The sequence below is a fragment of the Gouania willdenowi genome, chromosome 3 (genome assembly GCF_900634775.1).
Source record: "Gouania willdenowi chromosome 3, fGouWil2.1, whole genome shotgun sequence".
In the NCBI taxonomy this organism is placed as follows: domain Eukaryota; kingdom Metazoa; phylum Chordata; class Actinopteri; order Blenniiformes; family Gobiesocidae; genus Gouania; species Gouania willdenowi.
Genome location: NC_041046.1, coordinates 28,760,468 through 28,781,836, shown reverse-complemented (window position 1 = coordinate 28,781,836; position 21,369 = coordinate 28,760,468). Strand labels below are relative to the sequence as shown.

General features: G+C 38.8%; 1 protein-coding gene across 1 annotated transcript; it reads right to left on the bottom strand.

Annotated features, from left to right (window-relative positions):
- Window positions 1–1,000: 1,000 nt before the first annotated feature.
- LOC114480101 (polycystic kidney disease protein 1-like 2) lies at window positions 1,001–21,042 on the bottom strand. The gene is made up of 41 exons (XM_028473936.1): window positions 20,721–21,042; window positions 19,235–19,393; window positions 18,951–19,139; window positions 16,792–16,902; window positions 16,301–16,448; window positions 15,983–16,212; window positions 15,499–15,909; window positions 15,300–15,416; window positions 14,389–14,532; window positions 13,955–14,156; window positions 13,377–13,488; window positions 13,164–13,305; window positions 12,884–13,087; window positions 12,533–12,675; window positions 12,279–12,458; window positions 12,029–12,166; window positions 10,888–11,049; window positions 10,676–10,800; window positions 10,479–10,593; window positions 10,015–10,143; window positions 9,713–9,938; window positions 9,091–9,281; window positions 8,780–9,010; window positions 8,452–8,553; window positions 7,884–8,062; window positions 7,648–7,794; window positions 7,204–7,403; window positions 6,421–6,647; window positions 6,126–6,342; window positions 5,567–6,039; window positions 4,721–4,817; window positions 4,493–4,633; window positions 4,225–4,410; window positions 3,169–3,499; window positions 2,843–2,976; window positions 2,621–2,748; window positions 2,378–2,538; window positions 1,961–2,171; window positions 1,787–1,888; window positions 1,571–1,702; window positions 1,001–1,416 (listed from the first exon to the last, which is right to left on the bottom strand). Exons 1-41 carry the CDS (start codon window positions 21,040–21,042, stop codon window positions 1,258–1,260), a joined length of 7,458 nt encoding a protein of 2,485 aa, XP_028329737.1. The 3' UTR covers window positions 1,001–1,257.
- Between the last annotated feature and the right edge of the window lie 327 nt (window positions 21,043–21,369).

Genomic DNA, 21,369 nt, shown 5'->3' with positions numbered 1-21,369 from the left:
TTTCCTCGTAAAATATAAAGTAAATGTTAAATGTTATGTTTAAATATAAATGTTAAATCTGAATGTTAAATGTTAAATCTAAATGTTATATGGCAAATCTGAATGTTATATCTAAATTTCAAATGTTAAATCTTAATGTCACGGGTGAAACAAAGCATTTAGCTAATATGCAAATTCACCTGAAGTACCAAAATAAAAGCTAATTTAGATTTAACGTTTATACTTCAATGTACCATTTAGATATAACATTTAGATTTAGAATTAACATTTAGATTTAACAATGACATTATGTTTTTAAGAGAAAAGTAAATTTCACAATAATTGCTGTAAATCTGGTCAAAAGTAACATAAAGTCACATATTTTTAAAACGTGGATTGTTGCTAAATGTTGGTAAGGGTGTTTCAATTTCACTGCTACTTTCAATTTCACAAGTTCTTTTTTTTTTCCTACTTCCTGTTTTAGGTGGCATCGCTCAACTTGCATCACAAATGCTAATCAGCTGTGTGCCATCAAGTGGGATTCAACATTCAGCACATCTGGGTAGCAATAGATTTAATAGTGAATCCTAAAATCCTTTTCAGGGTCGCAGAGGTTTGTTGGTGCCTATCTCCATCTTTCTTCAGGCGCTTGGCTGCGGTCCAGTCCATCGCAGGGCAACAACCACATAGACAGACCATCACTCACACTCTCATTCACTCCAACAGTCAATCTAGAAAATCCACTCAACCTAACAGTCCTGTTTTTGGATTGTGGGAGGAAGTCGGAGTGCCTGGAGAAAACCCACGCAAGCACATTGAGAACCTGCAAACTCCACACAGAAAGGACCCAAGTGTCCACCTCAGGGCTTCAACTCAGGTCCTCTTGCTATGAGGTGGACCTGCAAAGCTAACCGCTACACCGCAGTGAAAATATAAGATACATTGAAGAGAATATTGCTGTATGAGACCCAATATGTTTCTCACATTTATTGTTTTAACATATTACATAGCTTCCTAAATTAAATTGCACAATAAATAACATTTGCATTATCTTCAGTTGGTTTTACAAGCCCTTGCACATTAGACATAGCCAAGCAGCAGTGGAGCGACTGAAACTAACACATTAATTTTGGAGGATTAGTATTCATTGACAAAGTTACAACATGGCTACAAAGTCGAGCTGGTTAAGGCGAGTAACTATAACATCTGAAGCAAAGTACGCTGTGAAGCTTATTATGATTAACTCCAATTTGCCTGCAGACCAACAGATCATCCCTCCTAAATATTCTTCAGACTAATTGTGGACAGACTGGTTCCTGGATCAGATGGAGGAGTAAGTCCCTCAGTGAGGTCTTCACTTAATTTCTTATACTTGAGTCCAAACAAGCTGCAGAGTTTCATGAGCATCAGGTCAACGATCTCATCTTCGTCTGAAGGCTGAATGAACAAAAACAGATATATATGAAACTCAAGAATGATTATATATCTCCTCCTAGATATATTCATACAGAAGTCAGAGCTGGAAGGAATGACAAATGTCACGATCTACCACAACGTTGAGAGTCTTTAGACCATGTTTTGGGTGAGTTACCTTGTGATGTATTTGCTCTTGACTGAATGCCACCAGAATGACTGAGATAAAGAGATTCAGCACCATGAAGGTCATAAAAATGATGCAGGAACCAACAAGGAAAGCTCCAATCACAGGATTGTAGTTCAGAACCTGAAAAAAGAGAGGGAATAACTATTGTCCACTCTAGAAGAGTCTCATCTTATTCTGTTGCTCTACATAAGTAGTAACACCAACCTCATCGTAGTTAAAAATGCCAAGCTGTAAGCTCACAATTGTTTGAACAGCGTTGAATAGAGTATGGTAAGAGTACAGCTTCCATCCATACATCAAGTTAGACTGAAAAGGTCAAGTTTGTATTATTGAATCTGAAGAAATGCATGTGATTGATAGTGTGGGTAAACTTCTTACAGCTATGGAATAAGCCAGGAACATGATTGCCATGACCAATAGGAAGCCTGAAATATCAGTCCAGGCTCTCTGCAGTGTTGCTGTGATCATGTGCAGTTTGGGATTCAACCTCAGCAGGTGCCACAGTTTGACGGTAGCCAACAGTACCAGGAAAGCAATCAGATACCCGAGCACTGCATCGGCCTTAGCAGTCTCATGAAAACTGGCGTATCTGCACACAGAGAATAACAAATTAAAATATTTAGACAGCAGCCAGAAAACAGACTATTGATGTATTGACCCTCCACTATATACTGCTTATTATGAAATATATTTAGGTTATATTATACATGATAAACAAAGTCTTTTTGCAGATAAAATTGCATACTGAAAACTTTTTTTAGGGTTTTATCTTGGGTTTTTATTCCTATTGCTCACTGGTGTTTGTTGTTCTGGTAGAAGGTCATGTCCCGCTCTCCTAGTAAAGTCCTCTTGATGAATACAGACAGTGCACTCCAGCTGAGAATGATGATAGCCAGCTCCAGTAAATTCCACTTACTCCTGAAATAAGCCCACTTCTGTTTCCTCATCAGCTTGCCCTATCAATTTTCAAGCAGAGATCACATCACTATGGTTTATACGACTTTTGATGATATTCTAGTAAGGTTTGTGTTTATGCACCTGAACAGTCATGTAATAAATGATAAAGAGGAAGTAGATGGCTTCAGAGGCCATCACAAAGATGTGAAGGCCACCAGTGGACTGATACAGACGCACATTCTGAAGCTCACTGCGGAACTGGAAAGCTCCTGAAAAAACACAGTCATAGCATGAGTTACATTCACTTATAATCAAAAACTTAAATTAATTTCCTGTTGCAGTAGCTTTACTTGGACCACTTACCTATGGCTGAGGTCTCGAGCATGAAAGTGACAATGCAAAACAAGTTGACGTTGGCATTGTAAACGGTGAACTCTACAAAAATAGCTCGGGTGTACGTGTCAACCCAGATGTTGTCATAAAGGTCTTGAAGGGCTCTGCAGAGAAATTAATATTTAATAGGATTTAAAAAAAAAAAAAAAAGATGACAGGGCAAAATCCCTGTCCAAGGATGATTTATTTGAAAAAGTGCCAAACTGAAAATTGACAATCTTTGACAAGGATAGTATTTTGTATTCAATATGAGAAAAATCTGCAACAGATTATCCCTTTATTCATTGAACATTTACCTGCTGGAGTTTTGTAAATCTGGACCCAGATCCACCACAAAGCCTCCTCCTCTGTAGAGCATCAGGCTCCCCCAGACAGGAGAGGACCTTAGTTTACCCTGTGATTTGTACGACCAGGGACTGTGAGGGTCTACCACAGTGTTATTGTCCACCGATCGACTCCAGCCCGGGCCGTAGGAGCCCCTTTCCTCCACATCCCATGAGTATGGAGCGTGGCAGTCCTTCACAGAGTGGTGCATGGAGCGAGCAAGGCGGCAGGAGTTTTTCTGCACCCTCACCTGACGGATGCGTGCATTTCCAACAAGCTTCGAGTTGCCATCGGTGACAAACCCTGTGGAATAATTACAATAAAACCAATAAAAATCATTTGTATATAATATCACAAACTGCAGGGTCTTTTGTTTTTTTGGGTTTTGTTGAGACTCAATGAAAAATACATGTAAAAACAGCCACTTAAATGCAAAACATATTTCAAATGATGAATGAAGCACAATCCTGTTCAGCAAAATATTAATATAATAGAAGTCACTGTTGAACCTCATCTTGAACAAAAAAAAGTCCAAAACCTTCCCAAAAACAAAATGGAATTACTAAAAATAAGTTTTTGTTTGCGATTTCAAAGTCTGCAACAATGAGCAATATTAAGATTACATTAATTAACATTAAAAACAACTGCCTGGGATTTCACAAACTCATTGCCAAAAGAGTGTCATGAACACAAAAAACAATGATGGTATTTCATTGCAGAGCACTAATGCGGATTGGTGGATTGTTCATGGGGTTTCCATTGCCACAAACTGTTCTCAAGGTAATGTGATCACCATAACTAAGTTAATGTGTTCTATGCCAAAAATTAATAGTTGGACTGTTTCAATTTGCACTAAATTCATTATAAAGTGTAATGATAGTTGTAAATGCTGATCAGCTGCTGTGCAGGCAGCTGAAATGTAGATGTTTGAAGAAATTATTGTGTGTACTTAAACCTGCGATACGCCATCCATAAATTGATTTGTGATTGTGTTAGTAGGATGATACTAAAACTAACCAATCACTGACCTGGATACTCTCCAAACAAATTGCTCAGCAGGGTTGTGTTTGTCCAAGTGAACACGTCTTGAATACTCATGGTGTCTGAGATCCCTTTGCTGAAGCTCTGACGAATGTGTTGGGTTAGGAAGTAAGCGTTTGGATCTCTTTGACCGTATGCCACCAGGAGCAGCATCCACATAAATCCCATGTATGCTGGAACACAGTAATAAATATTATGTATTACCATTGGGGTGTTGAACTGCATTGCATTTCCTTAATTTTTAGGGATTTCTACCAAGAATCTCTCTGATGAGAGCAAAGACTTTCTGCTCTTTAATCATGTTGCTGCGAATTTTTTCAAGGTCAGTTGGAGGTGGTGGTTGATAGAAACTGCAGGTACTGTCTCTTCTTGCTGCCCGCATTGCATTTGGATCATCTGCAGGAAAAGATTGTATTGGTTTAGGGTTTTGTTTCCTTTTCAAAAGCGGAAAATGCAAAGAAGTAAGATGAGACAAGAAAGTGCCTGGGCTTCTGAGACTGTCATCTATCTGAGGCTCTCCGTACTCTTCCTGGTCCACTTTCTTCAGAACCAGAGCAAAAAAAGCAGCAAACCCAAGCACCTGTCATGGAAGATTGCACAACAGAAATCACTGTGAGGCATCAACTAAATAAAATTACCAACATATGATCCAGACAAATCTAGCAAGATCAGTAATCAGCATTTTTCAAAGACAAAAAAGGACAGAAATATCAGCAGATTCAAGTGCAGTAATAAAAAGTAGGATTTCCCCGAACAAACTTTTTGACTTCAAATATGATACCGATATTGCGCTCATTAGTTATAGCCGATAATGATATCAGTTTGATTCGATATCAGCACAAATCATAAATACTTCTTTTACTTGTTTTGTAGTGTGGATCGGTAGATAAGGCTTGATCAAGTAATATTACTCAAACAGAGAACAATAGTCATCAACAATGAGAAAAACTGATCAAATTGAGTAAAATAAGTAAAGAATAAATTAGAAGACCCTAAAAAATAATCTAAACAATAAATCCAAATTATCTTTTTGAAGTGCAAAATAACAATTCAAGTTCCAAACAATAATTTTTTTAATATCAGTATTTAGTTCTGTCAGCTGCCAGATAGAAATGCTGGAGCAGAGTCTGGAATGGACTGCTTGTATTGAAGATTTTAGATGCAGGCCGATATTATGTGATCCAATTCTTTCTGCTGATATCTGACCGATTTCCGATATCAATATCGGATTGGGACACCCCTCATGAAAAGCTCTTCATGGATTCAAGATTAATTATATATGGATTTAACTAGATTACAACAACTAGTCTTATTGAACAAATGTCTTACCTTTAGCGGTTGGGTGATGAAGAGACTCTCAAAGAAAGAGACCACCATGGAGATTAGCCAACTTATAGAGCGGTCTTTGCCATACGTCAACCCATACATCATGGTAAAGTATCCTGATACCCCGCTGGTGACTATCACTAGTATCCAGCCAACAAACACAAACCACCATGGCAGCCCTCCTTGAGTAGACTTTTTATTGGGTTTTTCATCCAAGCCCTCCTCTGGGCTGGGACTGCGAGCTACTTGTTCTCCATCCAGGTTGGATGAAGGCACATGATACTCCAGGAGACCCTTCATCCCCTGAACCTGCTGTACAGCTCGGTTGTAACTGTCTGATTTTAAGAAACGAGAAGGTCCTAAAAAACCAAGCTCCTTCTCAACCAGAAGCAGCTGCCGGTACAGGCACCGGCTGTTATTGGTCTTCTTTTGAGCTTCATCTGAGGTCTTCTCACTGCCCCCCCAAACATTGTTTTCTATTGATGAAAATAACCAAATTAATAAGAACAACATTCCAAAAAGAAATATGAAGGAATTGGTGAAGTGTAATGAGAAACTTTACCTTGTAGGTTGACTGACCCTAAACTTAGAATCACAGAGCGGTCTTTTTTGGAGGTTTCAGTGTAGAAGTTTCCAGCTGCTCTATTCTGTTGTCTGATGATGTCCTCCACCAGGGACAACAGGGTGTTGATATCTGCCTGCTGGCCAGGACGAAGATCTAAATGTGGCAGAGGACTCTTCATGGCCTTTGAGAATGACTGAGCAATTCTCTTTATATCCTGATTTAAAAACACCAACATAATCAGCCTGGGAGAGTAAAGTCAACGAAGCTATAGTAGAATTGTCTATGATTTTACCTTGATCACCGTGTCAGGTGTGATGTCCTTCAGCTCCTTCTGAGGAGATGAGGTCTGTGAGGGAGAAACTCGAACCGTCTTGCCCTGTCTTGACGATTCTCTCTTGGAGGATTTCTCTCGAGGTCGGGTGTTTCTGAAGATACTCACGATGAGGAGATTAATGGGGAACATGATGATTGAACTTTGAACTCCGATCATGACCTGCTGCCAGGTGAACTCAATGTGACCTGTAGATGGAAGTCTCTCTGTAAGTGAAGCTTGAATTATTCTTCATGAGTGATATAACTATTGAGTTTTGTGCACAGGTGAGGGCCTAAAACTGGGTGAAGGAGTGATGAAAACTCAACTAACGGTAATACTTCAAGATACTACAAGTACTACCAGTGTTCATTTTGACAAGGAATTTTTAATTTAATTTTAGTTTAAGTCACTTACCAATTTAGTTAAAGTCACATTTTAGTCTTTTAATTCAGTTTTGGGTTACAAATATAGTCTGTGGAAATTATTTTTATTTTTAGTCTGATTTTAGTGTTTTTTTAGGTAATTTGACGGTTTTGTTATAGTGTAATAGATGGTAGCAAAATATCATCACAACATTTTTTTTTTACTTAAGCTTAAGATAACAAAATTAACACAGAAAGTACATCTTTTTTGCCTTAATTTCACTTAAGAAAGAAAGAAAACTTAAGACATGGTTGCATTAGCAAAACAGATTTTAGCATTCTAACAATATAATCAAAATTGTAATGTGGTAACTTCAGATTATTAATTTTATCAACTGACCCAGATCCATGGTCTGTTCCGAAGGATCTGTGGGGATGCCCCAAAACATAATGCTGGTGAGCATGGTGCAGAGCAGCAGGGAAAAACAGCAGGAAATTCGCTGCACTCGAGTGAAAGTACTACTGGGAGGTCGGCTGATGACGGAAAACCAAATGTGGCCATCGCGGAAATCTTTGGCCGTCTTCATGAAGAACAGATTACTAAAAAAACAATAGAGATTGGTGCCAGTTAGTAACGGAACAATAACACTACCATATTATTATTATTATTTATTTATTTATTTTTTTTAAAGGATTTTTTTGGCTCTAGTGGCCTTTATATGACAGTTGCTTGACAGGAAGGGGGTAAGGGAGAGCAGGGAATGACATGCAGGAAGGGGTCCCAGGCCTGCATGTCTGGGACCCCATATGGTAATATGAACACTACCATATTAAACAGTCTCACCTAAATCTTTTTAAATCCATCTCTGTTGCTACAGGGAAGACTTTATCCAGCGTGCACTCAGCTACATCCACTGCCAACCAAGAGTTACAGAGAAAGTGCCACTTCTGACCAGTCTCCAAATCCTGCACCATTACCTTGTTGACATACCTACACAATGCAGATATAGTTATGCACAGTTCTCATAAAAAGAGAAATATTAAAGATGACACCCTTGTCCTTTGCCTTCTAGCTCACACCATGAAGGATGGTCTCCTGAGTTGTCGTGCCACAGTCTGATGCTCAGCAGATCTCCTAGTGAGAAGTGTGTGGTCAGCAAAAACATGTCCACCCCACCCGTCTCAAACACAGGCTTCTCAGAGTCCGTCAGGTGGTGGGGCTCACTTTCCCCCTCAGTGCCCTGTAGTGTTATGGTCACCTAAAACCAAAATGATCACATAATAAATAAAGACACATCAACAACATTGCTTTATTACAGTTTTATACATAAGGCTGACCTTACACTGTCATTATGTGGTGTCATGAAGGCTGTCATTAAGTGCTGTTCGCTAAATTATGACACCTTTTGCTAAATTATGACATCTCTGGAGCTATGTTGCCATTTTTTGTGTTAGGTGGAGGGATCTAGTGTGGTTATGTAGGGTTAGGGGTTAGGGTAATGAAGGATTACTGTTAGGGTAATGAACAATGCTTAATGACAGCCTTCATGACTCCTTATTCATGCTAATAACAGGGGTCATGTCATAATAATGACAGCGTAATGTCAGCCTTATGTATAAATCTTCAAGTCAAGTGTCACCAAATCACCTGAGCAGAGGTTGACGCCCCATGTCGATGCCCTGTGCTTATATTGAGCATGTAGCGATATTCAGCCAAAGCATCATTGTCCTCAAGGAAGGTTATTTTAACCTGTAAAAGATTTGAATCAACTGTGGTATTTTTGGTTAATAATTCAACTGACAAAAATTCAGTTTGAGACGTCTAGTACAAGGACACACTTGAGCTAGTACAAGACATATTAGATAAGGTATCTAATAATTAATCTGCTGAGGTATGAACAGGTTTTACATTTAAATGTTCTTATAGATTACAACACTCAAACCCAACACTGTAGAAAGTCTTTACTGACAATGACCTTGGCTGTGTCCTGAATGTCCTTCCTACGTGCCCACACGACCACCAGCAAGTAGGCAACAAAAATTGCTCCCACAAAACAAACTACCACAGGATTATTGGTAAATGTAGCAAAAAGCTCAGCGGTGCGTGACACATCCACCAAGTTGGGCATGACAAAGAAAGAGCTGCCAAAGAAAGTCAAATGATTGCAGAGGCACTGGGTGACCAAAGGCGTGGTGAGCGGTCCCACCTGTAAGAAGAATAAAGAAAGAGAGAAAACCATTACACAGCCCTTCAACCAAAAGCTAAGGATGTATGTTTTTAACTCACTCTGCAGCCTTTCTCACTCCAAGATGATTCTTCCTCACTCCAGTATTTGCACTGAGCAGCAATGGTAACAACAGACACGGAGGCATTGACGGATTTGATACCGGGCTCCACAATAGGTTTCATAACAAGATAATGAACTCCGACATCTCCTGTTCTGTCTCGGGGACTCAACAGCCAGGTGAACATTTCCTCTGTTGTAAAGTAATACATAGAATCAAAAACCACAATAAAGACTGTCAATGTAATTCAGGCTCTTACTATCATAATTGTTCATACTCACCATTATTTATAGTTACACAATATTTAAACAGATTCCTAACATTGTTGTGATAATGATGATGATTATCAAGGTGTAGGCATGCCTGTATAAAGTCTAATACCTACTTCTATTTAAAATTCCAATTAAATTACTTATTTCTGCTTATCCAAATCTGTTGGAGGTTGTTGATGAGATTTAGAATTTTTTTGGAAATAATGTTTCTAATGCTAATGTATTCTGCTGGTTCAACACAATGTTCCTTTTTTCCTTTCAGAAATTTAGCTGAATTTCAGTCACATTCATAAATCATTTTGTCATTGATTCTCACTGAGATTAGGGAAAGGTAAATAAAAAAGTGTTGACCTTCTTTTGCATTCTCTTGAGGGATCCGTGTCTTGGCTACATAAGTGTTATCGTTAGGATAGTCTTTATATCCCAAGTACAGCATGAAGGAAATATTCTCAGATGGCTCCATTTTCACCACAAGTGTAACGTCTGGAGAGATAATGTCGATAATTATTGTGCTAAAATTGGCGAGATCCAGAACTGTGCTGCTCTGCTCTTTATCGTCCAGCCTTGGTAAGAGAATCTGAAAACCATACAAAGCATGATGTCATCCAAAATGTCATCCAAAGCAACTACGATGTAAGTGCATGAAATGTTACCTCGATCTCCTCTGGTAGGTTCTCCACAGGGATGACGGTGCCATTTGATCTGGTCAGGGAAACGGAGCCTACAGCTCCTGTGATGTTGTCCTCCTTCCAAGAATATGGATTCTTCTCAAAGCTCATCATCTATTTCAGGGACATGCATGTTTTTAGTAAGCTATCAAGTAATTACAAATATATACTGTATATGCTTAACATCCAAGGCTAATCATAATCTGAGTGGGTTTTTTGTGTTGCTTTCTGCACATGCTTAAATATTTACTGCTGACATTACTTACAATCAAACATACTTTAACTACAATAACTCCCAAATAGCAAAGTCCTAAATTTCTGGCTAGCATTCTCAGCTAGAAGCTCATAGTTTCAAGTTGCAGTCTTTTTCATGTGGGATTTGTACAGTATATCTCACAAACTGCAATAGATGGATGGATGAATGGAGAGACTATTGGGTACAAGCTCACTCTGACGTCCACTGGCTCGTCTGCAGAAACAATATTATCAGGCAGTGTGGGGAAGGAGAACCTCGGGGAGCTGCTTTTCTGGACATTTATGTCCTGCATTCCTCCTGAAGATACTCTGAAAGAAGAGGAGCCAAAATTATTTCACTAAGCCAAAATGTGTACAACAGAAAGCTTGAATGTCTCCAGTCTTCTCCTACCTGTTGACATACACACTGATCTGACCAGAGTCAATGATGGCAGGTTCACCATTTGGTATTTTATTATTCAGCAGGGCACTCTGAACATTGTTCATCCCAGTCAGAAGAAAATCTGACACTTTTTTCTGGAGGAAAAACACAACCGGACTGGTTTAGTAAGCATTAAGACAACAACATGGTAAACATCAACATCTTGAAAGTTTGGTCCTTACATTTAATGAAACATTGAGAATATTACTGGCTGCTTCAACCAGTGGAGTCGCTGCTTCTGCAATCAGGTGTGGAAAGGCTTCTTCTTCATCACTGCTCTGCTGAGTGACACTGATGGTATTTAGCGTCGAGCTGAGGTCAACCAACAATGATCCAGCTTCTTCCTAGAAAGGCAATGGAACAAACTGATGAAAACTGATATTACAGAATGATTAAATGTTTAGGTGTCAGAACAACTCAGTCCTCGAAAAGTTAAAGATCAACACTAGATATTGATTTTGTCTTAAAGCTGCAGTATGTAGAATCGTGAGACTGGAATGGCAACAACCATGCCCAATCCAGCGGCATCCTCGTGAACACGCACGACTTTGTTGTTAAATCTGGTGACTTTCCAACTCCTCTTAGCTAATTTTTTCTCAAAAGCAACTATGAACAAATCGCAGTGGTGGACATCCACTTTGAGGGCTTTCGTGGAGTCTGTTCCGCCTGAGTATGTTTTGGACTTTAGACTGTCACTTTTATTGATTTGCTTTGCAATGTGAGCCATTGTGCCTAATGCCATGGTGAGGACTTTTCCTGCCAAAACGCCTGTCATTACACTTTCACTACCAAAAGCCTGTGAACGTGTATCAACTTGTCGAGCAGTTCATTAGTAACGGCCAAAACAGCTCATGGAGAACTTTGTTTGTTAAAAGAACTCTAATTTGGCTGTAAAAAAGCGTCACTCATTGTTTTCTAAAGCATGAATACAGAGCCAAGAGAAGAATTTTTGACCAAATGATGCCAAAACAATTACATACCGCAGCTTTAACCCAAATTCAAGTTATAAAGCATTTTGGGTCAATCTGTTGATGAGGCAATGCAGCTAAACTGGCGATGTGTGTTGAATGAGTGAGTAAAAACATTTTGGTTTGTATTTTCTGACATGCTGTTTGTTCATTTTGTTGTCTGATTCTTTTGAAACAAATGTTGAGTTCCGGATGCTTAGCATTCCTATACAGAAAGTACTCTCATGAACTATGTATTTACATTTGTCTAATACCATTTTTATTTATTAATAATATTAAGTATTTTAAATAAATATTGTAAAACTTTTTTAGCAGATTTTAGTTTGTGGTGTTGAACTGATGTAAGACGCTGTACTTGTGCTGCAGGGCTGAGCTCATCTGAGCGCTGAGTGAGTCCAGCGACAGCTCTCGCTGTCAGTTGCACCTCATGAGTCGAGTTACTGGGAGTGTCGAGCAGCACAGAATTCATTTTGGACAACATTTGCTCTCTTAGCTGAAAGACAAGAACATCCTCATTGTTATTTCTTTCACTGAGTAACAGGACTAACTATTACTAAAGCATCATGTAAGTTTCTGCTGTTACAAGATCCTCTGTGTTCTTCTACCTTTGACCTTTCATGCTTGTGCTCTTGGTTTTCATCTGTATTCAGTATATCAGAAACTGAAGTAAATATTTGTCCAAGTGCCTCACTGGAGAGCAACCCCTGTTGCTCTAACTGGCTCACGGTGTTCAGCACTTCAGACTGGAGAGTATCTATGGAGCCACTGGATTCAGTTTTCCACACCTCAGAAGAACAAACACGTCATTTATTTATACATCATGTTTGTCTTTCTTTTATAGAAAACTAAAAAAACTAACCTGTGTGGAGATGGTTGTGGAAGCATTGTTGTTTTCATTTTTTACAGTCACCAAAACAGACAAGGTGTAATTATTGTTTTCATCTCCGAGTGGCAAAAAGACAGATTTTGCTTCATTACTATCGGTGCATCTCAGATGATCACCTGTAAGACACAGGAACCATGTGATGGTTTAATCTCTACATACTTTCATTAAATGATTTATTATCTAAAACTTCATATTGTCACATTCTTAAAACAATGCCAACTTTTCTTTATTTTCATAATGACAGAGTAAAAAAGAATTAAAAAAAAAGCCTGAAACTGTTTTAGGCAGAAGTAATACATTTAGTTGAAAACTTAAAATTGTCACCTGTGTTGGTCTTAAAGCAATAAAGACAGTTTGAGATGCAAAAGGAAATCTCATCACAGGTAATGTTAAAGGCATCAAGCACAGTCCCAGATGGTGGTGAGATGCTGCAGGAGAATGCTGATGGGTCTGAGTTTACTGGAGGCTCAGGAAGATCAGGACCTGGTATAGGAAGTGTGTACTTGACAAAACCAGGTTCATGCTTGGCTGCAATGGGGAGAAAAAGATCATAACTGAAGAGAGAAAGTCTAAAACCAGCCTGAATAAAAAGAACGAGACATACTATATGCAAAGACGCTGATGTTGTGCTGCGTGTCTCTTGAATCTTTCAGATGTTTGCTGTCGACAACATATTCAGTGCTTCCATCCTGCTTCTCAACTGGAGGCTTTCTTCCAGCTTTGGAATAACAGCCTGTGAAGTTATCCTGTGCAGAGAGAGACACTATGCATTAAACTCAAACTATAATATTGTCTTTTGTGTAAAATTCTGGCTTACAGGTAACGTCTTGGGGTCTTCAATAAACCAAACTACATCTGGGCAGGTAGCATCACAGCTTAGTCTCAGCTTTACAGGACTGCTTGCATTTATTGAAGTGCAGTTGTCACACCTGCAGAAATAAAAACTCACAGAGTTGGTCTCACTGGGAAAGTTTAGGGCCCTTTTACAGCACCTGGAAACAAAAACTTTACCTCTTTCTTGTTTTAGCTGATTTATTTGTAACTGTTTGGTGGCTTTTATAGTCTTTCATAAGCTCTTATGCTCTGTGACTGTACTTTTTTAATTTGTTTTTAATGCACTTGTCTTCTGTGCTATTTATTTAAACATTTCAGTTTTATTTTGACACTGTAAACTTGTTTTGTGTACTGCTGCCAGGACACACTTGTGAAATAGATTAATAATCTGTTCTCCTTATGTAGTTTTCCTGACTAAATAAAGGTTCATTAAAGAGTAAACTGTCACTCTTTGAGATATCAACAATGTAGGATGAATTCAGATTTTTAGGTACCACACCACCTAAGCAAAGAAGAAACATTATTTTTACAATTTTTTTCTCCACAATTCAATTTTCATACCTGATGTTGACATTTGTGATCTGGTTTGATGGAGTAACACTGATGCATTTAGAGATTGAGGCAACTTCAGCCCATTTCCTGAACCAGGTCTTTCTCCTCAAGGTCAACGTGTACCTGATCATCTCAAAAGGACTGGGAAGGCAGGTTTTCTCTACTACATGAGCTTCTTTCACTGTTTTATGTTTGCATTTGCAATCTCCCTCTGTAAGGACCCAGGCAGAGGATTATTAGTTAAACAGCACCACGGAAGAAAACATTACTAAATTGTCATTGTGTAGACTCAGAAAGAATTATTGGAGATAAAATGAACGTTATTGATGCTGTGGAAAGAAAACAATAATGTCAGAAAAGGAGACAACAAATTGACAACAATAAGAGTTTCAAGGACTTTTCTGCGTTTCTTGTGTAGTAGGTTTCAGAGGGCATATACTTACCACATTTCCACTCAAATGCAAGTCCTTTGCTAAATGATCCTTCTGATCCATTTAGTGTTAGTGTTACATGCTGAGCGTTATCCAACAAAGAGTCAGGATTTGCTATGATAACCAAGTCAGAGGAGTTGACAATGTTGTTGTTGCCTGTCTGTGGGTAGAAACAGTGTAAATCATGAAAACTGTGAATACATTTATAAACTAGGTAAACACATCTCTAAGTGAAACTAACTATCTCACTGCACTATAATCGGAAACATGCAACAAGTTTGTATGATGTATCATTTTACATGTTATTGTGTAATGTTTATGGATAATCTATAAATAGTTATTCATTATTTTCTATTAAAACCACAGGACGGTTATGTATCTATCTCTTTACATATATTACAAGTTCATAATTCAGGTTTATCTATTGTCGCACTGACTCTGTCCTGATATTATTTTGTGACACTAAAACAGTGGCCATACCAACCTGTTTGAACTTTGTTCTATTATAACCTCTGCCAAGGAGGTTATGTTTTAAATCGATGAATCCCAATCCCTGTGTTCAGCCTGTTGAGCTGCTTCTACAACACATCCTGCTGGTGACTTTGCACATTACATGCTCTAGTTATAACTGCCAATATATTGGTGGATAATTGGTTCTTGGCGGAGGTTTGCGCCTCTCTGAGTGCTTTCTAGTTATTGATAAACCTAAACTCAAAGATAAGCACATTTTATTTGTGTATAATTTGACCTTTATTCATCACCATAGTGAAATTCTTCTCTGGGACTTGCTCAACATCCCGCAGTGATGGCCCAGGTGAGATTTAAACTGATGACCCTCCAATTACAAGCCCGCTTCCTTAACCACTTGGCCCACCACTCCCTATAAAGACTACTTTTGTAGCATGTTAGAGAATATGTTGGACTTACTTTGTTTCCAAAGTCTGAGCGTTTTTGACAAGCTTCAAGTATCTTCTGCATGTCAACACCAACATCAGCAGAAGAAAACGCATTGACAACTTGTACTTCTGCCTGGAAAGATCCTTCACCAAAGAAGAGAATTAAAAAAAAATGATTAAGTACTTCTTTTAATCTCATTATCAGTACAGATTGAACCTTAAGTACCTTGAATCGGGTTGGAAAAGGTGTATGGCTGTAGACTGTTGTTTAAAATGTCTCTGCTCTCAGACCATGTGTCAGTGGTTCCAGTGAAAGTGAAGCGAAGCTTTGCAGGTGCTCCATGCTCTAACGATACATTAATGATGAGATCAGAGGAGTCTGGGCACACGCCGTCCTCCGACACCGCTGTAGCCTGCAGTCCTTCAACCGCCTCAAGTAAGCAAAGCTGCATCACAATGGACACTGTGTGAACTGTGACAGCGTTTGTTGCAGCCAGAGTTACGTTGTGGCAGCCTTGACCAAGGATCTCTGCAGTGCTTGCATTCAGGGTCACGTTAACGGGTGTTATACCAGAGACGACGGAAGAGTTTGCAAGCAACTGTTCGTTGTGATGTACAGTGTAGGAAACATCTGTCCCTGTTTAAAGAGAATGAGAATGATTTATTTGGTCTAAACTGAGAAATACATCTGTATTGGAACTTTGACTTACCCGCAACAGCCACAAGCTCAATTTGAACAGGCCCACCATAAAGTGCGCTGCAATTACTGATTTCTGTGGAGATATTTGTGCTGTAGCACTTGATGGCACCAAACTCTCCAACAGGCTCCTGAATTGTTACTGTTTTCTGAGCTGTGACATGCCATTCACTGGTAGTACACTCTACTGTGACAGTGAAAACACCAGACTGGTTGAATTTGTGCATAACGGTGCTCTCGTTCCTGTGAATGACCACAGATAAAACTTTGTTACCTCATTACATCTCTACGCATTATAAAAGCAACTATTGAAGAAGGGCGTGTGGCTCACTCTTTGGGGATGTAGGGATCAATAATGTGTCCGTCTCCAGTATTCAGTATACAAGTTAAATTCCCCAGATATGGATGAAGGAGCCACTTTATAGTGATGTTGACATTATCAAAGACGGTTGCCAGTTTATTCAGCAACAAGTGAAGACCTGGGAGATAATAAATGCTCATAATTTCCTAAAATCACAAAAAATGTTAATCCTACTTATTAAGTCTGAATCCACCACTAGAGTACATGTTGGGAAAAATAGGTGTGTGATAATGACTGAAAAAAGAGGAGGGACCCAACAACAGATTGGCCATATTCTGGTATTGAAGAATTCCCCTTCTAATTTCAGTCATGATTGTCACCCTAAATTATTTATTTTCTTTAAACTGTCAAAAACAAATTTTCATATATCGCCCGCTAAGATTTATGATACTGGATATCCAGTTAATTCAGAATGCTGCAGCTAGAATATCTTGTATGTGTTGTAAAATATGAAAACTAACCTTCTTTGCAGCGGTAGTCCACAGACAGGTAACTTCCCCGGACAGGACATGGTTCACTTATGGAGCTCAGGTTTACTGCAGCCTGGCAAGCCTGTAGCCCATGGCATTGTTCTGCAATAACATCCAATTCCAGAGTAGAACAGTACAATTTCTGAGAAATATTCTAAAAATAAATCTTTGGAAAGGTTTCCTTCTTCTTCCTGGGACTGTCACTTTCTGTTTATGATTGTACAGTTTTACATACCATACATTTATACACAAATATCAAACATCCTTTTTTAGTATAACAAGTGGCTCATTTTTTTAAAAAATTGCATATTAACACAAGTTACATTGCCTTCAATATTCATTTGCCACATACTGCAAGCTCTTCTGCTTCTGTGAAGGCTTTGCCTCAACTATATCTACAGCAGTACCCTCAAGAATAAGGTTGTTAAACTAATAGTTATAATTAAAATATCAAACAACTTGTATATGCAAATGAGGATGATAAAGTGCTAGCTGTTTTGCTCAGTAAGAATATAAAATATCTTAGCATAATGGTCCGTGATTGGTAAAGAATAGAGTGTTTATTTATTCAGCTCTGATTATGGGGGTTTACTGATGTCTTTTCTGGACATTGCAATTGTTTGTCTGTAAGTACAGAGCGTGAAGTGTGGCTGATATGATTGACACAAAGCAGGAAACAATTACGTTGATTGAGACGTTGATTGAAAATCACGGTAAGTGGCCTCTTGGCTTTTGGTTAACGCTGAGATCACTACGTTCACCCATTACAAGCAAAATCTCGTCTGTAATGGTCACATACTCAGAGATTGGTGGATGGCCGCTAGACGTTTAATATTAATATTAATATTAACCTAACCACTAGGAACGAGTGTATCATGTTTTTCCTGCTATCTGTGCCTTCTCCTCGCCCTCCGCTCTTTGGTCTGTTTCAGGTGTCTTGATGCTGGAGCTGATGGTTCGTGATCAATGGTTCATGGCTCTACTAGTCTGGGACCTTTGAATGCCCTTCTGTTCACTAGCCCAATCAGTCGAAGCGCATGGCTGCCACCCCTGAACCTGGTTCCACTGGAGATTTCTTCCCATAAAAAGAGGGAGTTTTGTCGCTAAATGCTTTTTCATGTGGGTCTCGTTGGGTTCTTTCTTTCTTTCTTACTATGGACCATATATTTTGTTAGGCGCGCTGAGATGACTTTGTTGTAATTTGCGTTATATAAATAAAGTTGAGTTGAGTTGAGTTATGAACAAACCTGCACATGTATTGGAACACAATAGACTGCATATATAAACACCGATATATTTCAACCGAGATCATGAAAAAAATACTAAACTTCATCTGATGGTTTGAAAAATTATTGAAAAATAACAACAAATTTAACTATTTAAAACCGCTGAAATCATGAATGGTAGTATGTGAATTTTTTCAAGACCTCAAATACGCATGTAACAAATAGGCGATAGATGACACAAACTCAATATGTTATATATATATATATATATATATATATATATATATATATATATATATATAGGGAGAGAGAGAGAGAGAGAGAGAGAGAGAGAGTTTTCCAAAAAAAAAAACCAATACTGGGCCATAGTCACTGGAGAAAAATGGCACAAAGGTCCTTTGTAATCAATGTCTATACAATTAATGGTTTCCTGCCATTTCTGTTGTATTTTTTTAACCTTATTTCACAAAAATAATTTTTACTTGAAATTACAGCTTTATAGTAATTTTAAAAGAAATCTATATCAACATTTGATGTCACAAGCAGAGAAGAAACAGGAATCTGTCTTCCAAATCATTGCATTTTGCCATATGCCTATACCTTTTTTGTCTTTGTGTCTGTGTGTGGCATAAGTATTGGTATTGGGACTTGAAATCGACAAGTACGCATATACATTGGTACATAAATGTATCCGTGCACACCTAGTTGTACTATCACACTATCTTGTTGCACAATATATCCCCTTTAGTGTTTACCTTAACAAATTTAGTTAAAAAAAAAAGAAATGCAAGAAAGCTCCACCCATGAGGCTGCCTGATCAAGTTTTATAAATACTTTACTTGTAGCTAATTAAAAAAAGGCGTGAAGACTTTAATTTTTAGCTATTATTATATGGCAAAACTTGTTTCTTGTAAACTAGTGTACCTCTGACTGATGGTGCCACTCCTATCCAGCTGCACTCCTCCTGGGTGGGTGTTGGAGGGGTGGTAAATGTAGACTGGCAGAAGTGGATGGATTTTCTACCATAGAAGCTTTCGTTGATCTCTATAACCTGCCCTGAACCACACTGCAGCGTAGCATTGTGCCCTTCACATGCTAAAGACTTTCCAAACTCTATGACAAAAAGAAAAAAAACAAATAGTGCTTATAAGACACCAGAAACCAAACATCAGATTATTATTGACAGTGTTACATGGAGGGGTGTGTACCAAACTGGCAAATGAAGTCAAACTCCTGGGTACAGTTTAAAGTGGCTTTCCACTGAAATTCTGTGTTTCTCTGAATATGTCCACAGGCTGCTTGTATATCAAATGTTCTCTCCCAGTTACTGTAGCTGACATCTGAGCCATCCAACCAGGCAAGGGAACCTGGGGGGAAAAATCCACAAAAGAAGATTGTATTTTGAAATTGGCTCCAATTTCTGCTAGATATTACAGAAATTATAATATACAGAAAAAATAAATAAAAAATGAGTAGAAGTACTGGTACTTGATTGAAATTGTACTCAAGTACAGGTACAAGTACAAGTAAGTCATAGATAAATACTCAAGTACAAGTAAAAAGTAGCTCAATTAAATAGTACTCAAAGTAAAGTAAAAGTTACAAGTTACTTTCACCCCCCATATTTAATTTTGGTCATAAATCTTACTCCAGTTCCCTTGTATACAGTAAACATCTCATGTATAAACTTAAAATTGAAGAGAGATTGCACAATTGGAATTTATTTTTTTTCCAAAAACGCATCTGTATAAAATAAAAGGTCTGTCAAAATGTACAATTATTTTTTAAATCAAATAACACCAATGAATTCAATTGAAAATACAAACATTTTAGACTCTGAGTATAGCTACATTTATGAACTCTAAAAATGAGAAAATAATCATTGCTGTTTAGCGCGGTGCATTACGTTTAATCTGGTTGGCCGGCTATGATGTGATGCATTTGATTATTGTCTGGTCATTTCATTTTTTGTCGTTTCACAATGTCTGTCGATCATTTCAAAACAAAAACTACTCAGTATTGGTTGGGTGTAGAAATGTAACAAATGACTTTACTTCTTTTAAAACGTACTTAAGTACAAGTAAAATTACTGATTTAGAAATAAACTCAAAAAAGTACAAGTACCCGTAAAAGCAACTCATTTACAGTAATGTGAGTACTTGTAATCCATTACTTTCACCCCTGCATGTGTGTCTATAAATCTCAGTAATCAAACACATTACAGTCCTTTCTTTGCACAAACAAGCTGTCTAAATAGATAACATCCATCCATCCATCTTCTCCCGCTTAGCCGTTTCCGGGTCGCTGAGGCAGCATCCTCAGTAGGGAGGCCCAGACTTCCCTCTCCCCGGCCACTTCCTCCAGCTCTTCCGGGGGGCCCCCGAGACGTTCCCAGGCCAGCCGAGAGACATAGTCTCTCCAGCGTGTCCTGGGTCTTCCCCGGGGCCTCCTTCCGGAGGGACGTGCCCTGAACGCCTCACTAGGGAGGCGTTCAGGTATAGGTGATTGTGTTTTCATTCATCAATGGGGCTATTTCTTAAGATCAGGAAAAAGCTTCTATCCAAGGCTTTTATTGCACTTTCCTGCCTTTTTTTTTTTTACTGTTTGACTTTTAAAGCAATGAAACACATGTATACTAAAAGGTAAATGTGACACAAAAGTTGGAAGTCATGCAGTGCCCACATGGGCTCTTACTCTCTTTGCCTGCAATGTCCAGGGTAAGGTTTGGAGCTGCAGGGGCCAGACCAAGCCACCAATCCTTTCCCACCTCCAAGTGCTTCTGAAGAAACTGCTGTGTCTCTTCATTCAGGATGAAAGCCAGATGCCCTCCACCACGTTCACACCATGCCTGTGCATTGAGAAAGGATCGCTGCAGGCCTACAAACTGGTAGCAAGAGTCGTCAAATGCTTTTTGGTTTTCCGGACAGAACAAAGCTTCTGCTTCCTCCTCAGCCTTACAACTCCAGCCGAGGAGGATGACCATCAAGGCGAGAGCAGAGAAAGTGGGTCCGTCCATACCTGAACCACACTGTCTAGTCTCTGCTGTAGCATCATGTCTTTAAAGAGTATTGACGTCAGAGAGTCATCTGTCAGGGATATCTTCTCTGATGGCTGGCCAGCTTTGTGATGAGCCCATAACTCTAGAGCACAAACAAAGCTCCAGTTTGTGCTGAAAAGAGTCAGGAGCCCATTGTCAAGAGCCCATGATTACTACTCTGCCTCCATGAGAGGACAACCTGCAGAAAGAGATAAGTTTATCATTCAGAGCCAGTCCTTCAACACAATGTGCATGTCCGCTTTAAAGTGAAGCAGCAAACTGTCCTTAAGGAAAAAACCTACAACA